This window comes from Rhopalosiphum maidis, chromosome 1, assembly GCF_003676215.2.
Source record: "Rhopalosiphum maidis isolate BTI-1 chromosome 1, ASM367621v3, whole genome shotgun sequence".
Lineage (NCBI taxonomy): Eukaryota > Metazoa > Arthropoda > Insecta > Hemiptera > Aphididae > Rhopalosiphum > Rhopalosiphum maidis.
The window spans coordinates 87,462,983-87,490,298 of NC_040877.1; the positions used below are offsets into that span (position 1 = coordinate 87,462,983).

Consider the following 27,316-nt stretch of genomic DNA (forward strand, 5'->3'; position numbering starts at 1 on the left):
GGTGTGTCATTGTTATTCAACAATAGGTACTTGCAAACTAACTAAACAATGCGGTATTGAATTAAATGCGTATACGCAAACTAGCTGATGAAATTATTATTTCCCAGACGTTGTGATAATAATATATATGTTAGCGTAAAAACCTGATGCTTATAATTTATCTACCTATTTGAAAAATAAAAATGTTTACCATGGGAATACCGTTAATCAAATGCCCGATGGTAAAAGGTTGGAAAACAATCGCGATTCCCAGTCTTAATTAAGCCGCTCATTTCTTTACTAACACTTGTTTTTGAAACGGAGAAAAATAGTGAAAGCAAAATAAAAAAAAAAAATACTACCCAGAAGCAAAAGGAAAATGCTCTGTTTGCTCGTATAATCTGTTAACAAGATGAAGATGACAGCGCACGGGGTAGAAATGTATATATTTCTTTTTTGTTGTTTATTATTAGTCGCCCAATAGCTGAGTCGAGTCACGTCTTACACTCCTTATCATGCAATTAATTACAACGGTCATATTTCGGGGTAAAGGCAAAGGCGGAATTAGTTATCCAATCAGAATTTCCTGTCTCATCGATCATCCAAAAGAAAAATCTGCTTATTGAAAAATATAATAAAATATCTGTCAATGTTTTGTGCATAACATCTCGGAAATAAGCTGAAATCGTGGTATTTTTACCAATATTTTTGAATTATATATTCATTTAAAAAATAAGCTCGATCTATCAGATATTTAGTATAATATTCCTTTGAAATAATTTATGGAAAAATGGCATCACAGTAAAAACATGTTTGGCGATCAATTGAGTAGATTTATAAAAATTAAATTGTTGATATCATAATCTACATATTATTCATGCGTAATATTATAATTGATTAAAATATTATTTAACGAATCGTTGAATAACAAACTTTCAATAAAATATAATATTACCTCACGTATTATTATATTTTTTCAATTGTTTTAAAACGGTAGTGTTCAAGAATCTTATTAACATATTACGCATATACTTAGGGCATTAAGATTAATATTTTTTATTATAGTAACAATTTACTTTGAATTTTCTTAAACATAATATTATTATGGAAGCATTTCAGTTTTGCAATAAAATACGGTTTAGTAATGGTAAAATTAAATTTTAATTCTTGCTCTGAAATTCTTATTATTAATAAGTTATTAATTACCAGGTTTAAGACGTTAAATATTTATAAAACTGAAGTGGATTAGTGCGTTATAATTTGCGAAATTGTGGTATACTACTTCGCTTTAACTTTAAATTCCCATAATAACAATAAGTTATTTAGGAATTTTATCCATCAAAATGCACAGACAAAAAAATATTCTTAATGATAATAAACTTAGTTGCTATAATACATTAATAAAAAATAAATTGTAAATTATAATTAAATACAAACTAAAAGGGTTCCAAAATTACTGAAAAGCCAAAATCATTGTAATTAAACTGTAGGTAAATATTAGTGAGAAATATTACCATTTTATAATAGGAAGTTGTGCACGCAAAAAAAAACTGAATAAGAATATATTAGATTTAAATTAATACATAGAAAACTGTAAAAATCATTGGAAATGGTATTTTATAAATATTATAATAGGCTGCTTTATGAAATAAAAATATATTGTGATTTAATACACAATAATGGAAGAGCCCTTAGTAATGTATACACTAATAGTAATTCCTATAATACATTACAAGAGTATTTTTTAACTAAATTTTTAGTATAATTTAATGTTTTAGTTTGATTTCGCTGTAATATTTATTTTTTTATGTTTTGTATATCAACATTTATTTTATTATTTGAAAGTGAATATATATTTTTTTTAAAAGATCGATGCAAGGTTATACAATTGTTTTAAATTGTCTTGTAAAAATTAAATATTTTCAAATAAATAAATTTCGAAGAGTAGTGTACAACCATTTTGTTAGGGTATTTCAGTTATACAACTTAATAATATTTAAACCCCCCCCCTCCAACCCCAAAAAAATAATATCAGATAAAAAATTATAATATTATTATGTATAGGTTACCTATGGCTTATTTTGAGAATTGTTATCACCGCGTTTGGACATAGAAACAATGCAAAACTAAATTTTGGTTAATACAGTAACTTTTCCATCAGGATTAAAAGTTCGTCTTTAGATTCATTACTATGACGAATTTTCAATGTTATTAGTTCACTAAGCGAACCCCACGTGCACTAATCTAAATTATCCAAACATGCTGATAATATTAAGAGCATATACCTTCGTTGGGTATCAACTCATAGAATTAATAATATAATATAAACAATACCGATAACATTTACTATCTTTTAATCAGATGTCCAAAACGAAACAGCGTTTTATTGTCCTACGCCAAAACATGTAAGCTTACGAAGATAAGTTGCGAGAAATCCATCAACGAACAATAGCGAAAACACCATTTAAACTCATCATTGACAACCTAAAGTCGGGATGTATTATAAATTTGGGAAGCATTTCTATGGTTGTCTGCTAGATATGTAGAAAGTAAAACGGATTGTATGTACGAAATTTCCGCACATATAGACTATACGTACTATTGATAAATTAATGTTTTAGATTCTGATCTGAGCGATGAATGTATTTATCTTACAATGATGTGTTATTCTACGTTATTCTCGTTTTACTAGGTATATATTTTCATTACTTTTTGGTTTAGTGAACATTTCAAACTGTAAGAGTAATTTCTGATAGACGATTGGATGTTTTTGGTGCTTGGTGAGTTGAAATAGAAAACGTTTAAGTACCCAATTTTCAAAATAACTGAAAGCAAACTGAGATTTGCTTGCAAAACTTTTTTTTTTTGTAACTCAAAACCATACAACCATAAGGTGTAAAGACTAATCAATTCTCTAAATATTTTATTGGCATTTAATAAATAATAAATTATTCTTAAAATAATTTGATTATTTTTTTGTTATTTATAGGTATTTTAAATTTGTTTGATTCGTGTATGAAAAAACTTTACTTGTTTAGTAAAAAAGCTTAAGAATTTAATATATGATTTCTTAAACTTGCTTACATATAAATTGAATATACCAAAAATTCATATTCTTACTTTTTTTTAACCTTTTTAAGTTAAGAATTTTATTTTTTACACAATTCATCAAAACACCAAAATTTGGTTAGTGGTAATACAATGAATTTTATTATTAATATTAATTATTCCTAAAATTTGAACACTCAATTGAAGGTTCCATAATATAATATGTTTTATAATATCGTCCTTTAAAAACTGCCACATTTTTACACATCTTTTTTTTTATGAGTGCTTAAAATTTAAATGTCAAAAAAATTGAATATTTCGAGTAATTTAATAATTTTTCGTACAAGGATTTTAGTTTTTCTGTTGTAACTCAATATATTTGAAATAGTCCATTATTAATTAATTTATCATTTTCTACGATGAATACCATTTTCAAAACATTTAGACAGCTCGTCATTTTAAGCTGTTCATAAATAGTTAAAATTATAATATACCACGTGTCCGCGTATTATACTTTTCATATTGCAATTAAAAATTTCAAAAAATCATAAAAAATTGAAAATTATATAACATGGACGAAATTAAATATTTAATTGAATAATGATGATTTTAGTTATTTCGTCATTATTTAAAAATATTGTTTATTTATAATAGTTCTATAAACTTTTCATTGACTTGAGACTTTTATACTATTACATTTTAGTATTTTACTATCGGCCATAACTTTTTTTATATATTTATGTATCACTAAGTTTGCATTGACTCAAAAGTTAATAACAATTCTACAATGTGATATAAATATAATATTAATATATACAATTATTATACATAATATAAAAAATAAAAATATGTTTTCTGTTAAAACTAATTCGATCAACTGTGATAGTAATATCAAAAAGTGGCGTATTTATTTGGGTGGTGTTGGGGGTTTCCACCTTCCCTCCCCCCAAAAAAAAATATTTGAAAACGACAAATTTTAAATATATCAGCAATATAATAATTTTAGTCTGCTTATTCTATAAAGTATAATGAAAAAAAAAAATATATATATATATAAAATATGATAATATATATGTAGGATAATATAGGTCGTGTTAAATACGTACTCAGCGAGACGACAATAATGCTGTAATAAGCATCATGCCCGACTATTTTTTAGGACGTACGAGAGAGAAAAATCGCATCGACTGCGGTAACAATATTATTATGTAAAATACATTATTTATAATATAATATAAATTAAGAACGTCCCCAATGACCTCGTTGCACGTATCAGAATGACATTATTATGCCGTAGTGGTAATAACAATACATCGCCATGCGGGTGTGTATAATTCCGAATCGCGAGAACGAAAGGAAATAACAATCAAACGAACGCGTTATTATTACTATTGTACGAGTATTATGATAGGGTTAACGGCGTAATATATCGGGTGGTTCGCCGCGTTCGATTTTTCCTTTAGCCGTGCGTTTGTTCAAACCCGATTAAAGGAACAGTTAAACCACAACTGATGTTTTCGGTTTTTTATTAACTACAAACTATATTATTTGTTATAAAGTCTTCCGGTCGGTCGTAATGCGAAGGGAAAAACGAACGGCTGTCGTTCGGCAAACGTCGACGCGTCTAAATCCAGACTCAAAGCGAACACGTTATGGTTTTCAAAAAGCTGGGCGGAGTGTAAAACATTTAAGCACGCGCGAATACGGTGATGGTCACGAGTGTAGCTGGTTCCTACTGTCGTCAAAAAAACACGGAACCGTTTAAACGATCGTGTAATGATAATATAACGCACGTTACCGTCGTCGCCGGACCGAATCACTCTGTACCAAAGTCCATCGCGTTTTGGCGGCGCTCTCGGCCGCGACGAGGGGGTGTATTTTTTTTTTTTTTTTAGGGGGGGGAGGGATGGTCGGCCGAGAGACGACGACCGTTTGATGAATAATCGCTGCGTTTTGTCCCGGCGTAATTAAACGCCGCCGCCGGCAACGTCGAATATATCGTGTGCGATTTTCCGGGGAAATTTCGGTCGCGCGTCCGACACAACAATAAAACACACGCGACCCGTGTGTGTGGGGGGGGGGTCGAACGGACGGGGCCTGGGCAGTCGGCGCTCACGCACATATTTTCACGCCATTAACCACGCGCCATCCTCGTCCGAATGCTCAGACGTACCGCTATGTACGCGCCGTCCCGCGACGATAATACGTGTATATACACTGTACACACATATATTATATCGGTGACGTATGTTATTATTGTTATTTGTATTTACAATATTATATATTGTGTTGTGCGGGGGCCGGGGCCTATGCGTGTACCGGAGCGCTGGGGGGGGGGGAGAGGCGTGAATTGCGGACGCGTAAAACCGTTTTAACGCGAGTCGCGCCGCCGGCCGACCGTCATCATTCTTCTTCCGCGCGATGCAGTTCCGCTGCCCTACGTCGCACTTTTTATTTTTTTGTATTTTTTTTTTTTTTTTTGCTATCCTATTCTCGCCACCACACGTCGTTACGGCCCCATTATCATCGTACTATATAGTCGTCGGTATAATAATAATACTATACTACTATATCGTTATAATGCGTGTACGTCGGCACACGCGCGACCGTATACGCGTATCATACATTATCGAGTTTATATATATATAAATATTATTATATTGTCGCGATAACTCCGGTGGTGCGTGACGGGCGGCTTGGAGGGGTTTGGGAGTCGTCTGTTAAACGATCGTTTTGTATGATATACGACCACCTTTCGGCCAACAACGCCGCCGTATAGGTAACTAATATTAGGGCTACAGGATGGATATATATGTTGTTATTATTATTATTATTATTATGGTACGCGTATAATGCATAAAATAGAAAAATGTGCGTTTAATTCTTATTCGAATACGCAATAATAATAAAAATATGATAAAATGATAATTTACCATAATATTTTTTCGTACGACCGCGGAGAGAAGCGACTTATAATGCCAAGACGAATCAAATACAGACACTTTTATGCGAGTTGTTATTATTTATTTATTTATTTTATTTTATTTTGTTACTTTTAGTTTTTTAATAAACCAACATAATGTTTACAAATACAGTCAGTAACTGGTTTTATGAAATTGAAATATTAGCAGCGTAATATGACGTGGCGTACACAATTTTAAACTCCTTTCATTGAGATACTGCATAAGACGTGCATTTTTCGTGTTCACATATTTTAATAGGTATGTGGAATAATAAGCGTTATACTTAGAGTACGAAAAATAAAAAAGGTGGACAGGTGGGCACTTCTCTGCTGCGTAGTAGGTTTCGAGTAGATCACTATAACAGACGTGTTAAATTTAAATTCGATCATATTATTGTTTACAAAAAACGATTGATATTATCATACAAATACAAGTACAACTTAATGTGGAGTCTTAGGTATATTACATTTTCAAAAATTGTGATCCAGCGAATAAATTGTATTGATATTTGAAAAAAAAACACTAAGAATAATCGATAATTTCTTATGTCAATAAATAACCATAATGTTTTCCGTAGTGTAGAGCTAAGAAGCTTTGTAGGTATATAAAAATTCAAATATAATTCTTGAAAACAAATTTTCTTGGTCATATTTTGAAGCACTCAGTTTAATACGATCTGATTTAAAATGTACATTAATCTTAGTAGAGTTTGATAAAATTTTTGAGAAAAATATACAAATCTACACGAAAAAAAATAAACACTACAGTCTACTAGTCTACAGTATATATCAGAAAGTGTATGAATTATTAACATGAACCATGTAAATAAAATATATTAAAAAGCATTAAAACAAATGATGTGTTTTAAGTACAACTAATAATTTAAGTTATGTTTTGTTTTATTAAATTTTTTTCTATGCGTAGTAAATAATATTATATTTATGATACATACATCTATTAATAATGATATTTAGAAAACGATCATATTTGTACGTCTATATTTGATTTATCTGATTAAAAAATATCTATAATAATATAATATAACGAATCAATGTTTATTTATCGTTGTCTTTAGTTTTATATTATATGGTCAAAAATTAAAAATACTATGGAAGATTTGATAACTTTGAGTTTGTTTTAATTATACAAATGATTGTTAAAAAAAAAAAAAAAGTACCCATTGTTATAAATTAGTTACTTTAGATTTATTTTATATTTTCATTATTAAAATACCTTAGTTATCTTTCATTTATTATATAGTTATAATTATTTATGAAATATTAATCAGCTATAATATAAAAATATAAAATTACGTGAAAATATTTATTCAAACAGTTTTTCAACTTCTTATACCAATAATTATTCATCATCAATATTGACCATTGGCCTTTACACATAATTAGTCCTTTTATGGTCCAGGATTGGGTAATGATTAAAGCATAGTAATTATTACAAATTTAAAATTCAATAAAAATGAAATATTTAAGCCTCACTATTATTTCAATTTCGTTTTTATTTTTTTTTTTAATAATGGAAAAAATATTTGTATATTAGAATCAGATTTAAATTAGTTTGTTTTTTTTAATAAACAAATCGAAAACAGCATTTTTTAATAGTGGTTAGTTTTTTTTGTTATTCTAAAAAATAAATCTTGCATAAAACAAAAATTTAGTTTAATTTGTAATTTAATAAAAAATAGATTTTCAACTATGGTTTTGTATAATTTGTGGTAATAATTTAAATATCATATAATATAGTATGTTACGAAAGCACAGTTAAATATAATTTACAGAACAGAATAGATAAATTAGATGGAAAATAAATAATTGAATATTTTTTTTTTTTTTGGTTTTGTGATAAAATTATTCTGAAAGTACTAAGTTTTTATGTAGAAAGTACCAGAAGTAATTCCATTTTCATTTTTACATTTGGAAAAATGGAAAAAAATTTTTTCAACTATTATTGTGTTATTATAATATAAGGAATCCTTATACTTTAAAGCAAGAAAACAACCTTTTAAGATATTAAAACTGTTTTTGCTATTTTCTTTTAAGTACCTATTTTTGTAGGTATAAGAATAATATAAAGAAACGAATTGTATTTTGTTCAAACGTTATATTTTTAAAGCCACTCATCAACTTATTTTATTTTTATTAAAACTGTTTTTATGTTGTTCGAATATTACACTAAAGGAAATTAATATATTATGTTTTATGTTAACCTTAACAAAGAATGTCAGTAAACACTATTATATTAATGAAGACTACACAATATAAATACCTACGTGTTGTTTTTAAAAATTGTATTTTTGAATATTTTTCAAGTATAGTTTTATTTAACAAGTAATAAAATGTAATAATAATAAGAAAAATGTTTGTTACACGTATAAACGTCAAAAGTGATTTACAATTTAACTTAAATATCCTCTTCATTAATTTTTTAAATAAAAAGTTTTTTTTTTTATAGGAAAGAACAAAATTTAAGTAAATAGGTTTTCATTATTGGATTAAAAGATGTAATCAAAATTATAGAACTTTCCATTTGTTTTCATACTAAATATTATGATCTTTAATACTCAATTATTTAGTTGTTTTTATTTAATTTTTATTGATTTTAAATTTTTAAAGCCTAAAATATCATTAATCTATAACAAATATCAACAGTATTCAATGCATCATAAACGTAATACTATACGATCGCGTTGATAATAATTATGTGGGAGTGTCTATTATGGTTTTAGAAAAATAGCAAATTATAAAGTTTAAAGTAAAATGTTTTAAAATTTCAATTTGTAATTTATTTATAGAACCAATTTTTTTATGATTATATAAAATTTTCTAAATAAAATAAAAAAATGGTATGGTACTCTTCTAAAAGTATACAGCCGTTGTATGAAACTTAAAGAAAACTGTGAAAACATGCGTATTTTAACTAGTTAATAAAATATCATATATCTTGTTTTGTATTTAGATAATTAATGTTTATAATGTTTATATTATACAAATTAAATTAAACGCATATATAATAATAAAATAATAGTTTACTCCATACTTAATAACTTAATGTAACTCGGCTGAATAAATTGATAATACTGTCTTAAAAAATATTATAAACATATAACTTTATTACATTTTAAAATTTACATTATTAATTATTTCTTACTATAATGTAAGAGAAAGTATTTCAGATTGTTAAAAATATAAAAAAAAAGTTGATTTTAGTAGCATTTTGGTAGTTATTTAGTAGCATATAATATAATATTACACATTTATTTATTTCATATTAATTGTGCTAGCTGGAAGTCTGGATTTTGATGTAAATAATATTGTTATGATCCCGAAATTTCCTAAGAACTAGTTATAATATTTAAACTCATTATAAGACGCCGATTGCCGATATGTTTGGGATGCGAATATAAAATATAAATTTAAAGTATCGTACAAGATACATATTGTACTGCAGTCATGTACACATTTATATATTTTAATTTCTGTTCATCTGATGTATTATTATTAGTAAATAATGTCGGTACCTACTTTCATTATATGCATACAATTACAATGCTGGATTCTAAATTCTTGTTAAACGGTATCTCACGCAACGCAATACAAATTATCATTCCAAAGTATGAAAGTTATCCGTATTTTAGTGATATTATAAAACGTATTATTATAATGGTGTGAACCACCATTATGGCATTTATGTTGTGCTGTGAACCACATTATATGTATACACGTATAACACAAATCAAGATATATGTGTCGTCTTACGTACGTTTGTTCTGTATTTTTATGTTATCCCATCACACGTTCTCATTTAACTATTTTTTATTACTTTGCCGCATTTATTAATAAGAATCATTCGGTCACAACAAATATGTGTGCCGAACCAGTCTCGTTTCATCTCTAGCTTCGTGTATTCTTATTAGGTCATCGGTAGATTCGAATATATACTGTATTTTAATTTAATATACGTACAATTTTAGGTCATACCTATGTATATTTAAGTGCCTTTTCGTATTTTCCAATTTATTATATTTTTACCTGTCACCAAAAGATCATATCATAGATTCATAGAAAAGCATACGTTTAATTTTTACAGTCACGTAATTATATTATATATATACTAACACAGTAACACACTCAATGTCGATAATTCTCTAGTAAAATTGATTAACCAACAATGGTGTATATAGTGGGGAGTTTTAGGGGTTAACCCCTATCCTTGAAATATATGGTTGGTACGAGCATTGATTTTGATTGTATGATTAATTGGAATTTAAGAATGGACATTTTTTAACTCCCTCCCCTGAAATTAATTCTATATACGCCACTGCTAACCAATACATCTTTACTCGATATGACTCAATGTATCTTTCAAAACCCACAACGAGATCCAATAATTCGGTTTCATAATTGATTATAACTCCATTTACATTTTTTTTTTTTTTTTTGAAAACAAACCTATTTTAATTTATAGTTTATACTCATAAATTATTAGTTTAATTATTATTTATATATTATGTTTCAGGCAAAAGTACTATACAGAAGAAGTTAAAAACAACTACAGAGTAAACATGTATCTCAATATTCAGAATTTGGATAAAAACGATCTGGGAACGTACAGTTGTTTTGCAACAAATTCTATGGGACAAGGGAATAGTTCAGTACGAGTGCACAGTAAGTTCGCTGAATAATAATATCGCCGTTAACTAGTTATAGATTATGAAATAAGAAAATTGTATGAAAAGTGACCATATTATTTTTTCACCTAGGTTTTAAATATATTTTGTAAAATAAATTACCGAGAAAAAACACATGTTAATTAATATAGTTAGTAGGTTTTTTGTATAGAATATTTTATTTTTAAACGAATTTGATGGCCTTGGAAAATAATAAATAATATTTTGTTTTGAGTTGTTAAAATACAAGTTAATTGCATAATTATTGTTCTGCATTGTGTGATTCGCATAACGTTTATGGACGAATTTCTGCAGTCGAGTAAATATTTTCATTATTGCACGTTATTCATAATGATTGTGCCGTCCGATTAAATAACTATTTAAAAGCTCAGCTCGTTTTTACGATAAAATAACATAATAATATTATACAGTTATACCCCGCACATTACTTACGTCGACCCTTTTTATTGTTCACACGCACAATATGTATTAGCATAATATTACTAACCCAGGTAATTGATTTTTATTATCATTGCAGCGTCGGGTTGTCTATATTAAAATATTCGGGATCATTATTGCATAATAATTAACAGTATTTTGCGTTTACAGTAACATCGTATAATATGATAAACACATAATAACATAACACGATACTAATACTACTGTTATGCCGAATTAAAAATGTTTATAATACCTATTATGCCGATAACGAAACCGCAAAGAGCATAATGTGTTCCTACACGTGTACGCCAACATTATTACTAAGGCGCACACTGTTAAATTAACGAAATACGCGTAATATAGAAATTTAAAATATTATACATATTATGTACAGCAGAGTGCGGTAACAGAAATAACGGACAATTGATGTAACAGACTACAACTATTTTTTAATAAATTTTGTTCTAATCAATATTATTATTTATCAATTTATATTATAATTATTAAGGTTGAAAAAAAATACTTAATAATACATTGGCTATACTAAAATTTGGTATTGTGTTCACATTACATTTTTTAATTACATATTTTTGATTAACTCTTTGTAATAACTGACTTCCGCATACGTAAGCGTTTGGTATTTTTTTTCGTTGTTTTTGTATCGTCATATCAATAATTCATCGATTCGCACGAAACGCTCTCGTAGAACCTATTATACTGGAGAATGTACCTACTCATAAATGCAAACTTCTGTACCGTTGGTAAATATAAATAGATGAACCGTATTAAAATATTGGTGACGTTAAGTTCATATCACATTAATGTCAACACACACATATCATATTAAAACACACGGGTAAGAATTATACAGCTATAGGCATGTTTTAATTATGTTTTTTTTTTTTTTTTTAGGTTGAGGCACCGCTTATTTGAGTAGGCATACTTCGCGGTACAAAAATTCATAATTACTTTTTTTCCAAAACACAAAAAAAATAAACGTTTCGTGTTTATCGTCTCTAATATGGCACTTATCGGATATCAGTTTATACTAATCCATTGAAATTAACGCATCCCGAGTACACTTGCAAATGCTTGCATTTAAGTTTCATGACTAACCATAGTAGTATTTTATAACGCCAGAAAATAGTCTTTTATACACACGCAAAATATGTTTAAATTGTTTATAATAACGGTATGCATCTACAATAAGAACGTCGACGTGATTTGTCCCATCCAAAATTGTTTTTTTTACATTTTTAACCATAAAGCTATGATTTAAGATTTAAATAGGTACTATATATTTTGGTGGGCATTTTTTCCCCTTATATCTAGTTGATATACGCGTTAACCCGTATTTTGTTTATGTCAATACCGTGATTACCATAAAATTAATTACATTTCGACTTTGTGTAAAAACGACCGTTTTTCTCTTTACGGTACGAATTAAGTAAAAAAAAAAAGATAGCGGCGCTCCAACAGTGTAATATATCTGAAAGCAGAGTTTGCCCATTTAAACCGTGTACATTTCGTTGTTTACTACGAAGTTTATTAATTTACAAACTTCTGAACTGAACCACAATTTATTACAAGCACGCGTCAAAATATCAAAAATATTGTGCAAATTATTATTTTGTAAGCAATTATGTTAATAATTACGACAACTTAAGTGGAGTTATTAAGTAAAATGTGACAACTTTTATGAGCAAAATCATAATAAATATGCCCGACGGCAACCGTATTCTTAAAACGGGTCGCCAACTATTTCGTATCTCTTCGATGCTCCCACCGCTGTTCGTATAATCGTGCGACGTGGATGCTGTGCAACAAAATTCGGTTGTTCCGCGATGGCTTCGTGAGGTGGTCTGTTGTGCAGTCATACTTTTGCATGATAACTTACCACCTGTATAATTATTCTGTACGACGACGATCTACAATATACATAAATGTGGTTTATATCTCAACGTTTATTATTGAGCGTGTTATGTACTTACTTATTTGGAAAGAATAAAATTAATTAGTGATATATCGCAATAAAAAACGCTCCGAGTTAACCTGTGTAAATAAAAGGCTAAGCCGTAAAGAGTATAGGTACTCAGCACTATTATAGTAAGTTATTCACTCGACAAAAAACATCTTAAACCGATATTTAAATTTTTAGATGTTAACCTTATCATTCTATACATCTGTAAAAATGTATATTTTCAATAATTTTCAAAATATGTTTTTATTTTTTAATAATTATCGACTATCTAATGTTTTCAGTTTACTTAGCATTTTTTTTTACGTGTAACAATAATTAGTATTTTGTTTAAATAATAATATCTGATAACCGATAAATATAAATGTAAAAACACTTGACGATTAATGTTCATTATTTTTAGAAAGATTTATAAGATTCAAGTTAATTTTAGTGCTAAGTAAAATATATTAAGCAATATTTCGAATGTCTGTGTTTAGAAGCACTAGTGGTTGTCAGAAATTATTCTAACAAACAGAGGAATTTGAAAATTATCATAACCTAAATATTAAAGAAAAATACGCCGTATAATGTTTATATAAAAAAAAAAAAATAAAAAATGGTTTAATACGCAGAACTAAGTACCTACTGAAATGTGTTGTATAAAAATACAGTTTTATTTAAAAGTTAATTCAATAAATCTTCATATTTAAACTATTTTTCATTTTTATTGGCATTATTACTTTAAAAGTATATGGATTTGAAGGTAATAATAAAAGTAATAAAAAAAAAATGAAAGTTTTAGTATATTATAACTTAAATTCAAGTATAAAGCTAATATATGCGAATTTAATGTGTTTGATATTATACTGTATTCTAAAATTCTCTATCTCGAGTAATAATTTAAATTTGTATTTATCTGAACTATTAATTAATATTTTATACTCATGTATCACAAATAATTGAGTTATTAGTAAAGATCTAATAAATATCGTACTGACTTTATAAAAACATTTAAGTACTCGATAATACGAATTCATTGCTTTGTTTATTTTTGTAAAATATTTTATAATTTTAATTTCTACAATACAATATGTGTATTACGAAAATTTTATAAATAACTGCAACGAGCGCGTGTTGAAATTTAGTTTTTATTGATATTTTTAACGGAATGGTATTATGACTAAATTACATACCTAATAATAATTGTTATACGTAAACATACATTTATATGGTACGGACTATATGTTTATGTGTTTCCGAACAAAAGTTATAATGGTGTTATGAAGTTCAAACGATTAAGGTTTGGAATGTGTTTTTGAAAACAAAATAACAATGATTTTAGAACCCGAGTGAGAAATGAACAAAAAAAAAGTACGGTGGGCTTTTAACGATAATGAGTTCCAATATTCGCAGCGGGTAATAATCTACACCTGGTAGGAGCCTAATAATGTCGTTGCGTGCAAGAACGAGGAAGGCCGAATCGACTAGTGGGGTTTTTGGCAAATGGTCCAAAACCGTTTATTGGCCATCGTATATTTCTATTGATCATTTGGTCGTAAAAAAATAAAAATAAAATAAAAATAATAAATAACGATGAAAAGAATTCGATTCACATTGAAACTTAAAGACGGAAAATAAAATGTTTTTATATTAGTTTGAAATTCAAAACGTTTAAAAAGTAGTCATTCCTGATAGCAGATAAGTACATAATATTCGACTATTAGTATTACGAGGTATAATACATTAAATATCCTGTGGTGTTTTATTTTCAAAAAAAGTCTTATGGACACATGTTCAACTCAACGTAAACCTTTTTTAATAAGACGCTACGCATTAAAATTTAAAGTTAATATTACTATAAAACTCAGTGTTAGAGTGAAAAAGTATGACAACTTGAAAAATATTTCAGTTAATTAATATGGAATAGTAATTGATATTATACATTATGAATAGTGATCATAATATTATTACTGCAATAATAAATATCGTACTTACTTATTCGTTGGTAATTCAGTTAGACCGTTAAGGAATAATTTGTTTGCAGAGACATTTCTATTTAAACACAATATTTATTTAAATTTATAAATACTAAGTACCTACCTATTTGTTTAAACTTTTAAAATATGTATATAGTTAATATCAATTACGTATATTATATTTAATGTATAATTACAATATATTCGATTGAAATAAATTATACTGGTTAAAATCACGATTATTTGGTTGTAAATACAAAGTTTTAATTTGCGTAGCTTTAACGTTTAATTTAAATTCATAATATAATCTATACGATAAATAGCAATATATTAAATATATATATATATGTATATAAATATCCTATACACATTAATTAGAATATGTATCATGTATCATGTATATATATATATATATATATATCCATTTATTAAGACAGGGGATAACAGTTTGTTATCCTTTGTAAAGTGCTTTTCGACAAATAAAAATGTCTCGGTTGAGTTATACTATATTTTTTTTTTTTTATTGGGGGTTTTTTATTAATATTTTATTTTTTTTCGTGGGCGTCCATTCTAAAATGTCCCGTCTAGGGATAAATGACGCGTGACCCCTACTGACGACACATGGTGGCGTTATCACACAGGTGTTGGTAATATCCACCGTTCACCGAAGCCAGCAGTTCTATACAAATACGACAGAACCATTATCATAATATCCACACCCTGCAGGACGACCATTCGTGGTGCACGGGTGCAGAAAAAAACGTACGAGGACCGTTCTAGCTATACATTTGAATTTCGCACAGTGCCCTTCGCATAACCCGTTTCTATGTGGTGATAATATTATTATAATAAGCATCACCGTCATTATTATGTGTGGCCATAACTTTATACCCTATTGATAAGTGGAGTTTGTATCCTATTGGTTAGTAGTTATACTCGTGTTTCGATATGACGTAATTTGAAAATTACAATATTCCACTTTTACCGTCTTTTACTGTATAATATTATTATATTTAAGCGGAACCTCTCACTAGTTCAATACTATATTTATGTGATTGTGTATATCGTGTAAAACGAACATATTTACGCCTAATACTTATGAATATACAAGTTATAGTTAATAACGATTGTTCGACTAATATTAACATAATATTTTGTTCCATTTTTCCCGCAAGTACGTCAGTTGCATTGCATTTATCTTCGATAAATTTGTTCCGGACACCATGCTATAACCCTCTGATATATTTTTATTTAACATTGTTCCTATAATAATATTATACTATATTAATTATTATCAAATATGGCATTGTTATAATGCATTTAAACATCACATTGTGGTATTGACGTGTGATTGACGTATCACTAATTCCAATAGATAATTTCAGGATCTCCTGGGCAGAGTTGATAAGCTGCATTTATTTTAAAATTCTCTCAGGATTAAATCCATATGACTGTTTCAAATCATTGTTTTAATCATACTTTATGTTAAGGATTTTAATTTATGAAGGTTTATTTTTTTATTTTATTTGTTTTAATTAATTTTTTTTTTCGTTTTGTTTTACATGATGAAGTTTTCATTTTTTAATTGTCGAGCTTCGTGATACTATACAGCTATAATAACACATTAATTGAATATTTTTATAAATAAATCTTTAACCATTTTTTTTAACTAAAAAATACACGAGAGTAGTGTTATTGAGTAAAATTTGGGAAATCTGTATCATTTGAAACTCATAATTTATAAGCCAACGATATATAGTAGAAAAGAGAGATATGATGATATATACGCCTAATATATATTCAAAATCCAAAGAACGATGTGTTTTTTATTAAATTAAATGATCTTTATCAATTTTTAAACGTGTTACCATAATTTAATATTTAATATTCTATTTTTTTTTTATTAAGGTATAATCAGTTTTATAATTAAAATTTAAATAATTTAATATAATAATACCTGATATATTCTGAACTAGTACTCGTTTCGTTTTAATATCTATTATAGCTGGTAATTTTTAAATATTTTAAATTTGGTAAAACCTTGAACTCTTAAAGTAGTAAATTTTAAAATTATAATTTATTTTTATTATTTATTTATTAATTTCAATAATTAATTTTACTTATCGTTACGAATTAAAGCAGACAATTGTATATATATATATATATATATATATTATATATCTTTTAAATTAGTTATATAGATACAATTTATTATATTATATTATCTTTAGTTTTATATATTTATGTACTCAAAGGTAACCGAAAAGTTACTTCATCTATTATCAAGTATTTTGACAAAACAATTACTTCAAACTATTTTCAAAATTTCTCAACCCTTAGAGTAAGAAATATGTTTTGCTTTCCAAAATTACCCTTTAGTGCAAGTGTCCTACTTTCAAAACATGACAATAATTGACGGTTCATACTAATGATTAATTAAGTTTGTTATGAAAGTTTCTTGTGGCATTTAAGTAATTGGTAAGGGAATAATAGGGTCTTTTATAGTATATTGATTTTATTTTTTTTTATTATTTAACCATTGACAATACATCAACGAAAAACCAATAGATTATTGATTTATTATATACAATATAAAGAACAATGTAGCATATAAGATGAATATAATATATTGAAAAAATTGTTTAATATAATGTTAAATTATCGTTCTAAGGCTTAAAAAATGAATAGTAAATTTTTATCTACTTGAGAATTTAGTATTTTGGTTAATGCGTGTATTTTAGAACTTCATATAATGTGATTTCACAAACAGAATATTTTTTATAAGATGCAGTGTTATTTTTTTTTTATATATATATTGTCTCATTAAGCAAATGCTTAATATTTGGCATGTTTCAAATTCGTTCTTTTAGAATGATTAACCGTTATTCATATTATCTAAAGGCATTCTACAACATAGAAAATAAACTAAACTTTCAAATGGACCAAATTTGAGAGGACAAAGAACAATATTTTGGACGATTGTTCACTATGGCCATAAATCATGAGTATACACATAATATTTCGTCACTAGAAAACATTCGTGTAAAGCTTAAGAAAAAGAAAAAAAACGAAAGATGGTGAAAGTGTTGTGCAAATGGAATAAGTGTCAAATAAAAGTTTCCGGGGACCATAAATCATTCTAACCTAAACCCATAGTGTTGTATTGTGCATATAATTGTTTAAAACATAGAAAACTGAAAGCTTATTTAAATCCTTGATATTCCTGATCATTCGTGTGAGTAAAATATAATATTATTTTTTATACACAAAATATTATATGAATATATTATAATGGTTTTAAGTGAATAGCTAAGATAGGATAGATGTTATTTGAGAATAATATTTAAATCGAATAAAATGTATTAACTGTAACGGCCATGCAAATTAATATACCATTAAAAAACATAGCTAATAAAATATTTTACTAAATCGTTTTAATCACTACAAAACGTAATATTTTTTATCTAAAATAATAATACAACATTAATCATGAATTAAAGTGTCTTATTTTAATTTCAGCTCCTAGTATTTGAATTGAAACATACAACTCAACAATTATTATATTTAAATATCTAATATAAAATATAATATAATATAATTATTACAATTAGTAAAATTAAATATTATATAAATATGATAAAAGCAATAACCAGTGAAGGAAATAAGAAATGATATAGTATAACAGACTAAGACATAGTAATATAGATTATAATATAACATAATTAATGTTGTATTTTCTAAATACCTATAATGTAAACAGATAAAATTAAAGTGAAGAAAAATTAAACGAAAAGGAAAAAAAATCATTAGAAAGTATTCTTAGCGATGAGTGCATTTAAAACATAGTAAAAGAGAAAAGTGTGTAATAAGTGGGCCGATTAAGATATAAGGAAAAAATTGCAAAAAATATCAGAAATCTGTTCAGTGGATTTAATTTGATTAATTGTAGCTTCCGTATAATTTTTTTCTGGAGTTGAGTATGGTGATCAGTATAGCATTGGCTGGTGGAACTTTTGAAGAGAGTTTTTTTAAATTGTTTTCGAATGGCCGACATCCTCTGAAGTTGTCTGTGTAGTTCATTGAACAAAGGGTGCATTTAATGGGACTATTGCGATCTTTGAAAAACAATTGTATTTGTTCACATTATTATATTTAGCGTCCTTGTACAATCTATTATTGACTATAATATTGTTATTTGAGGAAATGCATTTAAGTTTTCCTTAAATCCACTTTTTATAACATAAAACTCGCTATTGAGTTTTTTAGTATTGATATCATATTGTTTTTACGTAAATGATATTTTCAGTAATTTTAACGTAAGAAATCTCAAAGACTTATATTATGAAATACCTTTCATTATATTTTCGATTTAGATTTGAAATATTATTTTCCATTTCACAACTATCAAACACGTCTAAAACAATCTGTAAATCTGAATATACCAGTAACTTATAAGGAACTAACAAAATGGTTATTAATATCGGCATTTTCCAATGTATCATGCTTAATATTGAACAAAAAAAGTATCATTTAGAACATATTTAAAACTAAATCATATTACAATATAATAGCATTAAAAATTTACTATCGTATTTTATTCTCCATTGTCTTATAATCTGTAATGAATATTTCATTTGTTATGTTAACATAATGTTGAATTGAACTTACTGCCACCAGCTACGCTTTTGGGGCGGCGTCATAAATTGTATCTAATTTTAGTTTTACTTGTTTATATTTATTTGAAAATATGACTTGACAATAAACTGAACTTATAACTTATTACTTTAGTTAAAATCAAGTAAATAAATATATTAAGTCTTTGGATAATTAAAATATTTCAGCTTTAAAGCTACATTAATAATGATTTGCTACGTTTCTAATAATAAAGTCGTTGTGACAATACTGATATTTTGGGTTGTGTCTTTAAAGTTTACATTGCTTAGCTTAAATCTTTAAACAGAGGTTGATTCTGGTTAGACATTAAATTGGTCCATTGTGAATTTAAATGACAACTAGTTCCATCTCTCATAAAACTTAATGTCTACTAATGTAAATATTTTCGTTTTATCCCGTCATTTTCAGTATTTATAATTTCATATTTGAGCTTAATTTGAAATTATTAAATTATGCAACGAACAACTCTTGGCGGTTTGTTTTTCCATTTGTTAAAATAAATTAATCGTGTTTTGGTGAATCATGAAAAATACTTTTGTTACTTTTAAATTAGGTTATACATTCCATAGAAGAAGAATATTATAAATTGTCGGTCTTGTGTAATTAATAACACTACAAAAACGATAATCTTTTGGTATTCATCGTGTTACTAAAAAAGTTGTTTCTTCGTTACGTACACACAGACGTTGCTTGTGATTTCGTAATTGCATTCAGATTTAAAATAGCTGGTTTGTAAATACGCTTCGAACAACGTATTATAATCAATGTAATTCATAATAATAGAATTATTATTATGAAACGTTGTGTAGTTTTCAAACGAATGCATTTTATTTGTGTGTAGTAGGTACCTCTAATATGCATAATATAAACACTGCGGTTTTAAAAGTATTATGATACTGATTTGTTTTTCGTTAACAGAAAAATAAACAATTTTTCTTTCTACAAATTATAATATTGCCAGCACTCGTTTTGGATTTGTACGGCGTTACGTTTATTCGGAAATATGCACGTTTGAATATTTGCGCGTGGTTCACTTAAAAGTTTGTATTGCTTACCCCGCGGAAGCTGATAAGTTTTTTACACATATCTTAAGTCGTAACACAATTATTTATCCACCGGCGCTTTAAAACCTATCAAATTGTTTTTGTTCCCACAAACTCACAAACAGATTTCTACCGTGAACGCAATATGTTAATGTAAATATGTGGTACGTTTGCATTAAGAATATTATATTTAAATAAAATATTTCATCTCTCGATTAATAAGCCGATATGATATACGACCTTCCGTCGTGTTATGTATTTAGACGATTTCTAATGAGTTTCTCGACGTTTTAATCACTACCACAGACGGCGCGTATAATATATTAAATCACAGCATTTTTTCCACCTAAATAATATATTGTACGTTAAACGTACTCGCAATAAACAATAGCGTAGTATTTCCAACCTTGTTCGCCGCTATAGAGAAATAATGGGGAAATAGGCGAAGAAGGCTTTTAGAAAAATCAATCACGTAGTGCAGTACACAGTGCTCCCGTAACGGAATATTAAACAATCGAACGCCGTGTTTCTTCTATTCCTTTTAATTAAACGTTTGATTTTGTCTTTGCCCGCGCGAATCACGTGGACGTTATACAACTTACTCGCTGTGCGATAAACAAGTGCGGGGCGCATAATATTATATAATAATTTATTTTACGACAAGACAAAGCTAATTAAATTATTCTGTTCGGAAAAATCGGGTCACTCTTTCTATGAAGTAGTGTTATAGATAGGACGAGGTTATAATTAACCCCCCCACCCCGGCGGGGGATCACTAAAGTACTCTATAACGTTTGTACTGAGTTCGTGGGTATGCGATGATTATTATTATTTTCGTTATGTTTTGCTTCAGAGATAATAATGCCGACGACCGTCCCGCCGACTACGTCCACTACGACCGCCGCCACCACTACCACGACCACAACGACGTTACCGTCAACCACAAGAAAGGTCACAACCTCGACAGGTAAATTTGATTTCATTGTATATAACTAAGTTAGGCGTTACCAACACATACGGATATATTATAATGTTAATTTTAATACATTTCGTGGATATATTAATATGGATGGAATGATGTTATGTTTATCAGTATGTCTTAAAAAGACGAGAAGTCTCGTCCATATTAATCTCTGGATTTCATTCTACTAAACTGATAAGATGTACATCTAGAGCTTCTTGACCCTTGGAATCCCCGTGTATAAAAATCTTTATTTGGTTCAATATAAGGTATTTCCGGTTAAAATTTTCCTTAAAAATTTATTTACATAACCGACAGTTAAAAATTAAAAAAAAAAAAAATCATCATAATAAACTTTCTAACCTATATTTTAATAATATTACACTATTTTTAGCAACATTGTCTATTTTCAATTTATTTTTCAGAAAATAATTTTTATCAGCATAAACATCACTGTCTTGTGAATATGATATATGTAATAGCATTTGAACAATAATCGATATATCACTCTTAATATTTTAAATAAACTAAAATATAGATATATTTTTATAAATTAATGAATAAACACATATTATCTATATAATATAATATATTAATAACTAATGGGAAATATAATTAAAGTTTAATTTACGCTGATTCAAATTCATAAAAATTAAATTAATATTATAATATTATATTGCTCCTTTTTAATTACATTTTCTCGTTATATTGTTATCAAAATTTATTTTTTTTTTTTGTTACATCATTAAATAGTTTTAATAATATGTTTGTATATTTGAATAACAAAATATATTTTTGAAGATTTTTGTAAAATATTTAATTTACTGTCACGTTTTACAGTTTCAAGGCTTAAAAGCTTAAAAAACCAAATGAAAATAACCCTATGGTAGACAATTAAATATGTCCATTACCAAAAGCCTCTGAAATCAGAGTATGAAATCATTTAAAGTATGATGAACAATTAATAATGAATTAAGCTAAAAAGGTTTTTTTTTTTTAAATTTGAGAAATACGCCATATTAAAATGTGTTTTAATAATTCTATTGTGATAATATTTTTTTTGTATTTTAGTATTTTTTCATTTTGAAGATAACTAAAATTCAATAAAAATCATTTAAACTGAATACTTGTGGCAATTTTATTGTAATTTAAATTAAAGGCAGTCGACATTCGCGAACAATATCTCGTAGCTTGTAAATTTAACGATAAATTAATTTATAACATTCTATTTGTGGTGCACCCTTCATTGACATAACTATAAATTATATAGTACTTGCCGTGTTCACGTTGTGTACTATAATTCATTCTGTGTTGGAAACAAAAAAAAATTTAGTTTGTACGAACGAAGAAAGAACATCAATTTTGCTGATATTCAGTTAAAATGACGAATAATATATTAAATTACTATTTACTTATTTTTTTTATATTTATACAAAACGGTTATAACGAATAATAATAATAATATATTAGTTTCGATTTAATTTCAATTTAAACAATAATTATATTCTATAACATAATTTCAAAAAACTACCAATAAAATGTTTTGGATTCAAATAGCTGCAGTTCATATTGTTTTAAAAATGAGATTGTTAATCGATGGTTTATATTTATTACAAAAAAAAAAAAATATATATATATACTTTTTTAAGTATTAATTATATTAAAATTTCAATTTCTGATCTCCATATATTGTTCGATAAAATAATAAACGTTATCATTGGTATATAAATAATAGAACATGATAGAACTTTTAAAATAATAATTTTCCTTAATATTAAAGATTGGATAAAAATAAAACATATCAATAATTAAAAGTTAATATTGTTTATTATTTTTATTTATTACAATATCATGTATTTAAAATTTAAACATTATGAGTGGTTTCAATAAGTTCATTATTGTTTGTAATTCAAAAAATTGAAAATATTATATAAGGTATAAAAAACAATTGAAAAATACAATTTATTTATATCATATAAACCATAAATTATGATTTAAACTTATCTTATTAAGCTAAATTCTTTGTTGAACCAAATTTCACCAATAAAACCTAAAGTTTATAACGACTTTCAAACAAAATGAATCTTATAGAAATTTAAAAAAAAAAATAAATGTAACAGAAAAGCTAATAAATAACTATGAGTGTAAAATGATGTTACTGAAATATATAACTCAATTTATCTATACATATTTTTTTTTTTTTAAGGCTATAATTGAATTTTTTTTTATATAATAATAATAATATGTTATAAATGGTTTTAATGTATAAATAACATACTAATTCTATAACCATAAATTGTCTGCTTTAAGATTGTATTTCTCTAGTAGCATTTTGTAATTTTGTGTTTGAATATTTGATACATATGCATTGACTGTAAAATAATATTTTAGCTAATTTATAACGAAAATTACTAAATAATGGATTCAAATAATACATTTAAATTATAAAAACACAGGATTATTCTATAGCTTATGCATAGTTTGGGGGGTTGTAAAAAGATAAATATTAGTTCTATTGATTAGAGATTAAAAATAATATAAGAAAAACAATTACCTAAGTCTAAAGTCTATTATTTATAAATATAATATGATAGTAATATTTAGGGATATGTGTATATGGGGCAACTTAGTCTTAGAATTTTTCAAATAGAACTATGAAGGTATTTATTTAAAATGACTAACTATATAGTTTAATTAAAGATTTGATTGGTTTTTTTTCTCTTTATTTTTCAGTGATACCATCACCAGCGACAAAAAGGAAAAGTCATACAATATCTGGTAAAGTTAAACTATAAATATTTAAACAGTAATTATTTCTTAATTAATAAAATTGATTAAATGGCAAGTATAATTTATTTTTAGTTGATTAGAGAAAACTTTTTTTTTTTTATCGAAACATCAAAGAAACTATTGTACAACTTTATCACGTATATATTTAATTGTAGATTATATGTTCAACTTCTTACGGCTGATTAAAATTTCTAACGAATTATTCAATGATTTGATATTGAAAATAAAAGACTAGCATAATTATAATATGTTTTAATTTAATTAATTAAATTGTTTCAAATTCAGTAATTTTCAGCGTTTTAAAAACCATAATATGCAGTAATCGTGTATGTAGTACAATCGTATAAAGAAATAATAACAACGAAATCTGGTAAATCCCTTGGTGTATACTATGAGTACTAAATTATAGTACCTTTAAAATAGTTATGACTAGTTATTTAGCCATAATAGTCATGAATTTATTTAGTAGATCACTGTAATGTTTTTAAATTTATATTAAATTTAAAATTATTGTATAGGTATGGCTCTGAACAATTAAGATTGATAGATTAACGTTTATTTCTAAAAAATACTTTTTGTATTTTATTTATATTATTACTGTTATTTTATAGATTTAGTTGGTTAAACTAATTAATACAAAAAACAAAGCATAATATCACTTCCGAATGCGGCGTACCTTGAATATATTTGTTGCGTAAATAGCTTAAAATTATTCTAAATATTTCGAAAATGTCATTGTATATAGAAAGTAATTATAATATACAACATTTTGGAATGTTTCTAAAATTAATTTGTTTGGAATTACGACAACATGACTTTAATATTTAACAAGGAATTATTGTTAATTGATTTTCGATATAGTATTTTGTTAGAGTTTTAAATTCAAACGTTAAAGAAAAATAACATACTAAAATTTTAGATATTTTTTTACCTTAGCAAGAAAACATATAAGACATTTTGTATTTATTAATTGTTCAAGGTTTTTTGTCACAAAACTATATCAACGTAAATTGAAAAATCAAATATTTAAAATATCTCTAAATAACTCTAAAATAGGAATTTATTAAGAAAATTTGTAGAATTTTTCTTTTTTTTATGAAGTATCAACAAGGTCAATTTATTTACCAAAAATCACCTTCAAATTTAAATTCTTTGTTCCAAAATATGATGACGGATAAGTATTTTTCTGAAGATTTGACAGATTGAGTTTGGTAAAGGTAAATTAGAAAATTATCGATTAGCATACTTTGCAGGATTCGTTGGTTCGGGAAAGAGGTAAAACAGGGTATAATAACTAATAATTGATCTTATAGATATATAAAAATATTCAAAGTATGTTGGAATAATTTATTTTTATAAGCTATGTGGTTAAAATTTTGACAAAATTCCTCAAAATCACGAACACTTTTGAATTATTTCACAGTGAAAAATGTATGAAATATGCAATTTTTTATAGCCTTTATAAATTTAATACAAAATGTCAAAGTTCTTAGAATCAGTTTATACTGAAACCAAAAATCTCAAAATATATAATTTTTTTATTGATATTTTATATTAAAATTTCAACGACATCTCATATTTAAACGATGAATAACGATATTTCTTTTTTATGATATTGTATATACGCATTAATATTTTCAAATATAAATTTTTGGAAAAAATGAATTCATCCTACTGTACTAATAGTAAAAGCAAATCGTTTTATCTAAACGAAATATCAAAATACATATATATTTATTGATATAGACCGCGATAGACCGTTTTTGCTCAAAATTTTTTTTTTTGTACACAACGATATTATATCATTGAATTAAAATCTATCATATTATCCATCACAGTGGTCCACTCGACACATGATGTAATGCAGAGCGGTTTTCATTTCCTTTTTTTTTTTTTTTTTATAAAAATAGCTTATTTGATTTAATTTCAGCATATTATGTCAGTAACTATACGTTATAAATTGTACTACTTAGTCTGCTAACGTTATATCCGTGTTTAGCGGCTACAACAGCATTTGTGGAAGAACACCTATTTCAATTATGGCCCATTCACCCCGTGGCAATATGCCTACAGCAGAATATTTCATTTGTGAGACGAGTGTCTCACTAAACTCCCGTAATGCCATATCCAGATGCATATTACATAATCCTTGTGGAATATAACCATATTCAAATATTATGAACAATCGTCGTAAACAGTCGTGCAGAGTATTAATTTTACTTTATGAAACATTTAATAAATTTGCCGCGCAAATATATGTAGTATGTTGATATTTTGAGATTTAAACTTATACATACCCGCTGTTAACATAGGTAATTTAGTAATTGATTTGACAAAAATATATCGACACTCCTATAATATTTAAAACCGTGGTTTTTATATTGTTTAATTACCGTGGACAACACAACAACATATTATCACTTTCTTGACTAGTAAATTATTTTAAACCAAAGTATTATTTTTGTTTATTTCATATAACGCAGGATATTGTTATAACAATATTATTAACGTAGGTACGTACTTAACTGTAAAATATAAAAATCAGTCATGATCTAAAGCTTTATAAATATAATTTATATAATATATACTATTAGGTTCCAGCGTGGCAAATTCGTCCTTACAATTTTGTTCAATTGATTCCGTTCCGTTCATAACCTTTTCAACTTTGGATACATCAGGAATGAGCCCAGTCAAGGGCTGAATAACGGCAATCGGTAGCGAGATATTTTTATTCTGTTGCGGCGTGACATTTTCCCGGTTCAAAACTTCTTCATTCAGTTCCATTCCGTTCATAACCTTT

At 26.6% G+C, this 27,316-nt stretch overlaps 1 protein-coding gene across 3 annotated transcripts in view; it reads left to right on the plus strand.

Moving 5' to 3' along the window:
* The window catches only part of LOC113557345 (lachesin-like), a 187,494-nt gene that overhangs the window by 152,948 nt on the left and 7,230 nt on the right, over positions 1-27,316 (plus strand). For all 3 annotated transcript variants that reach the window (XM_026962810.1, XM_026962809.1, XM_026962808.1), the window contains 3 exons: positions 10,521-10,669; positions 21,619-21,732; positions 24,460-24,504. In XM_026962810.1, coding sequence (XP_026818611.1) covers positions 10,521-10,669; positions 21,619-21,732; positions 24,460-24,504 — 308 coding nt within the window. The remainder of the gene's footprint in view (positions 1-10,520; positions 10,670-21,618; positions 21,733-24,459; positions 24,505-27,316) is intronic.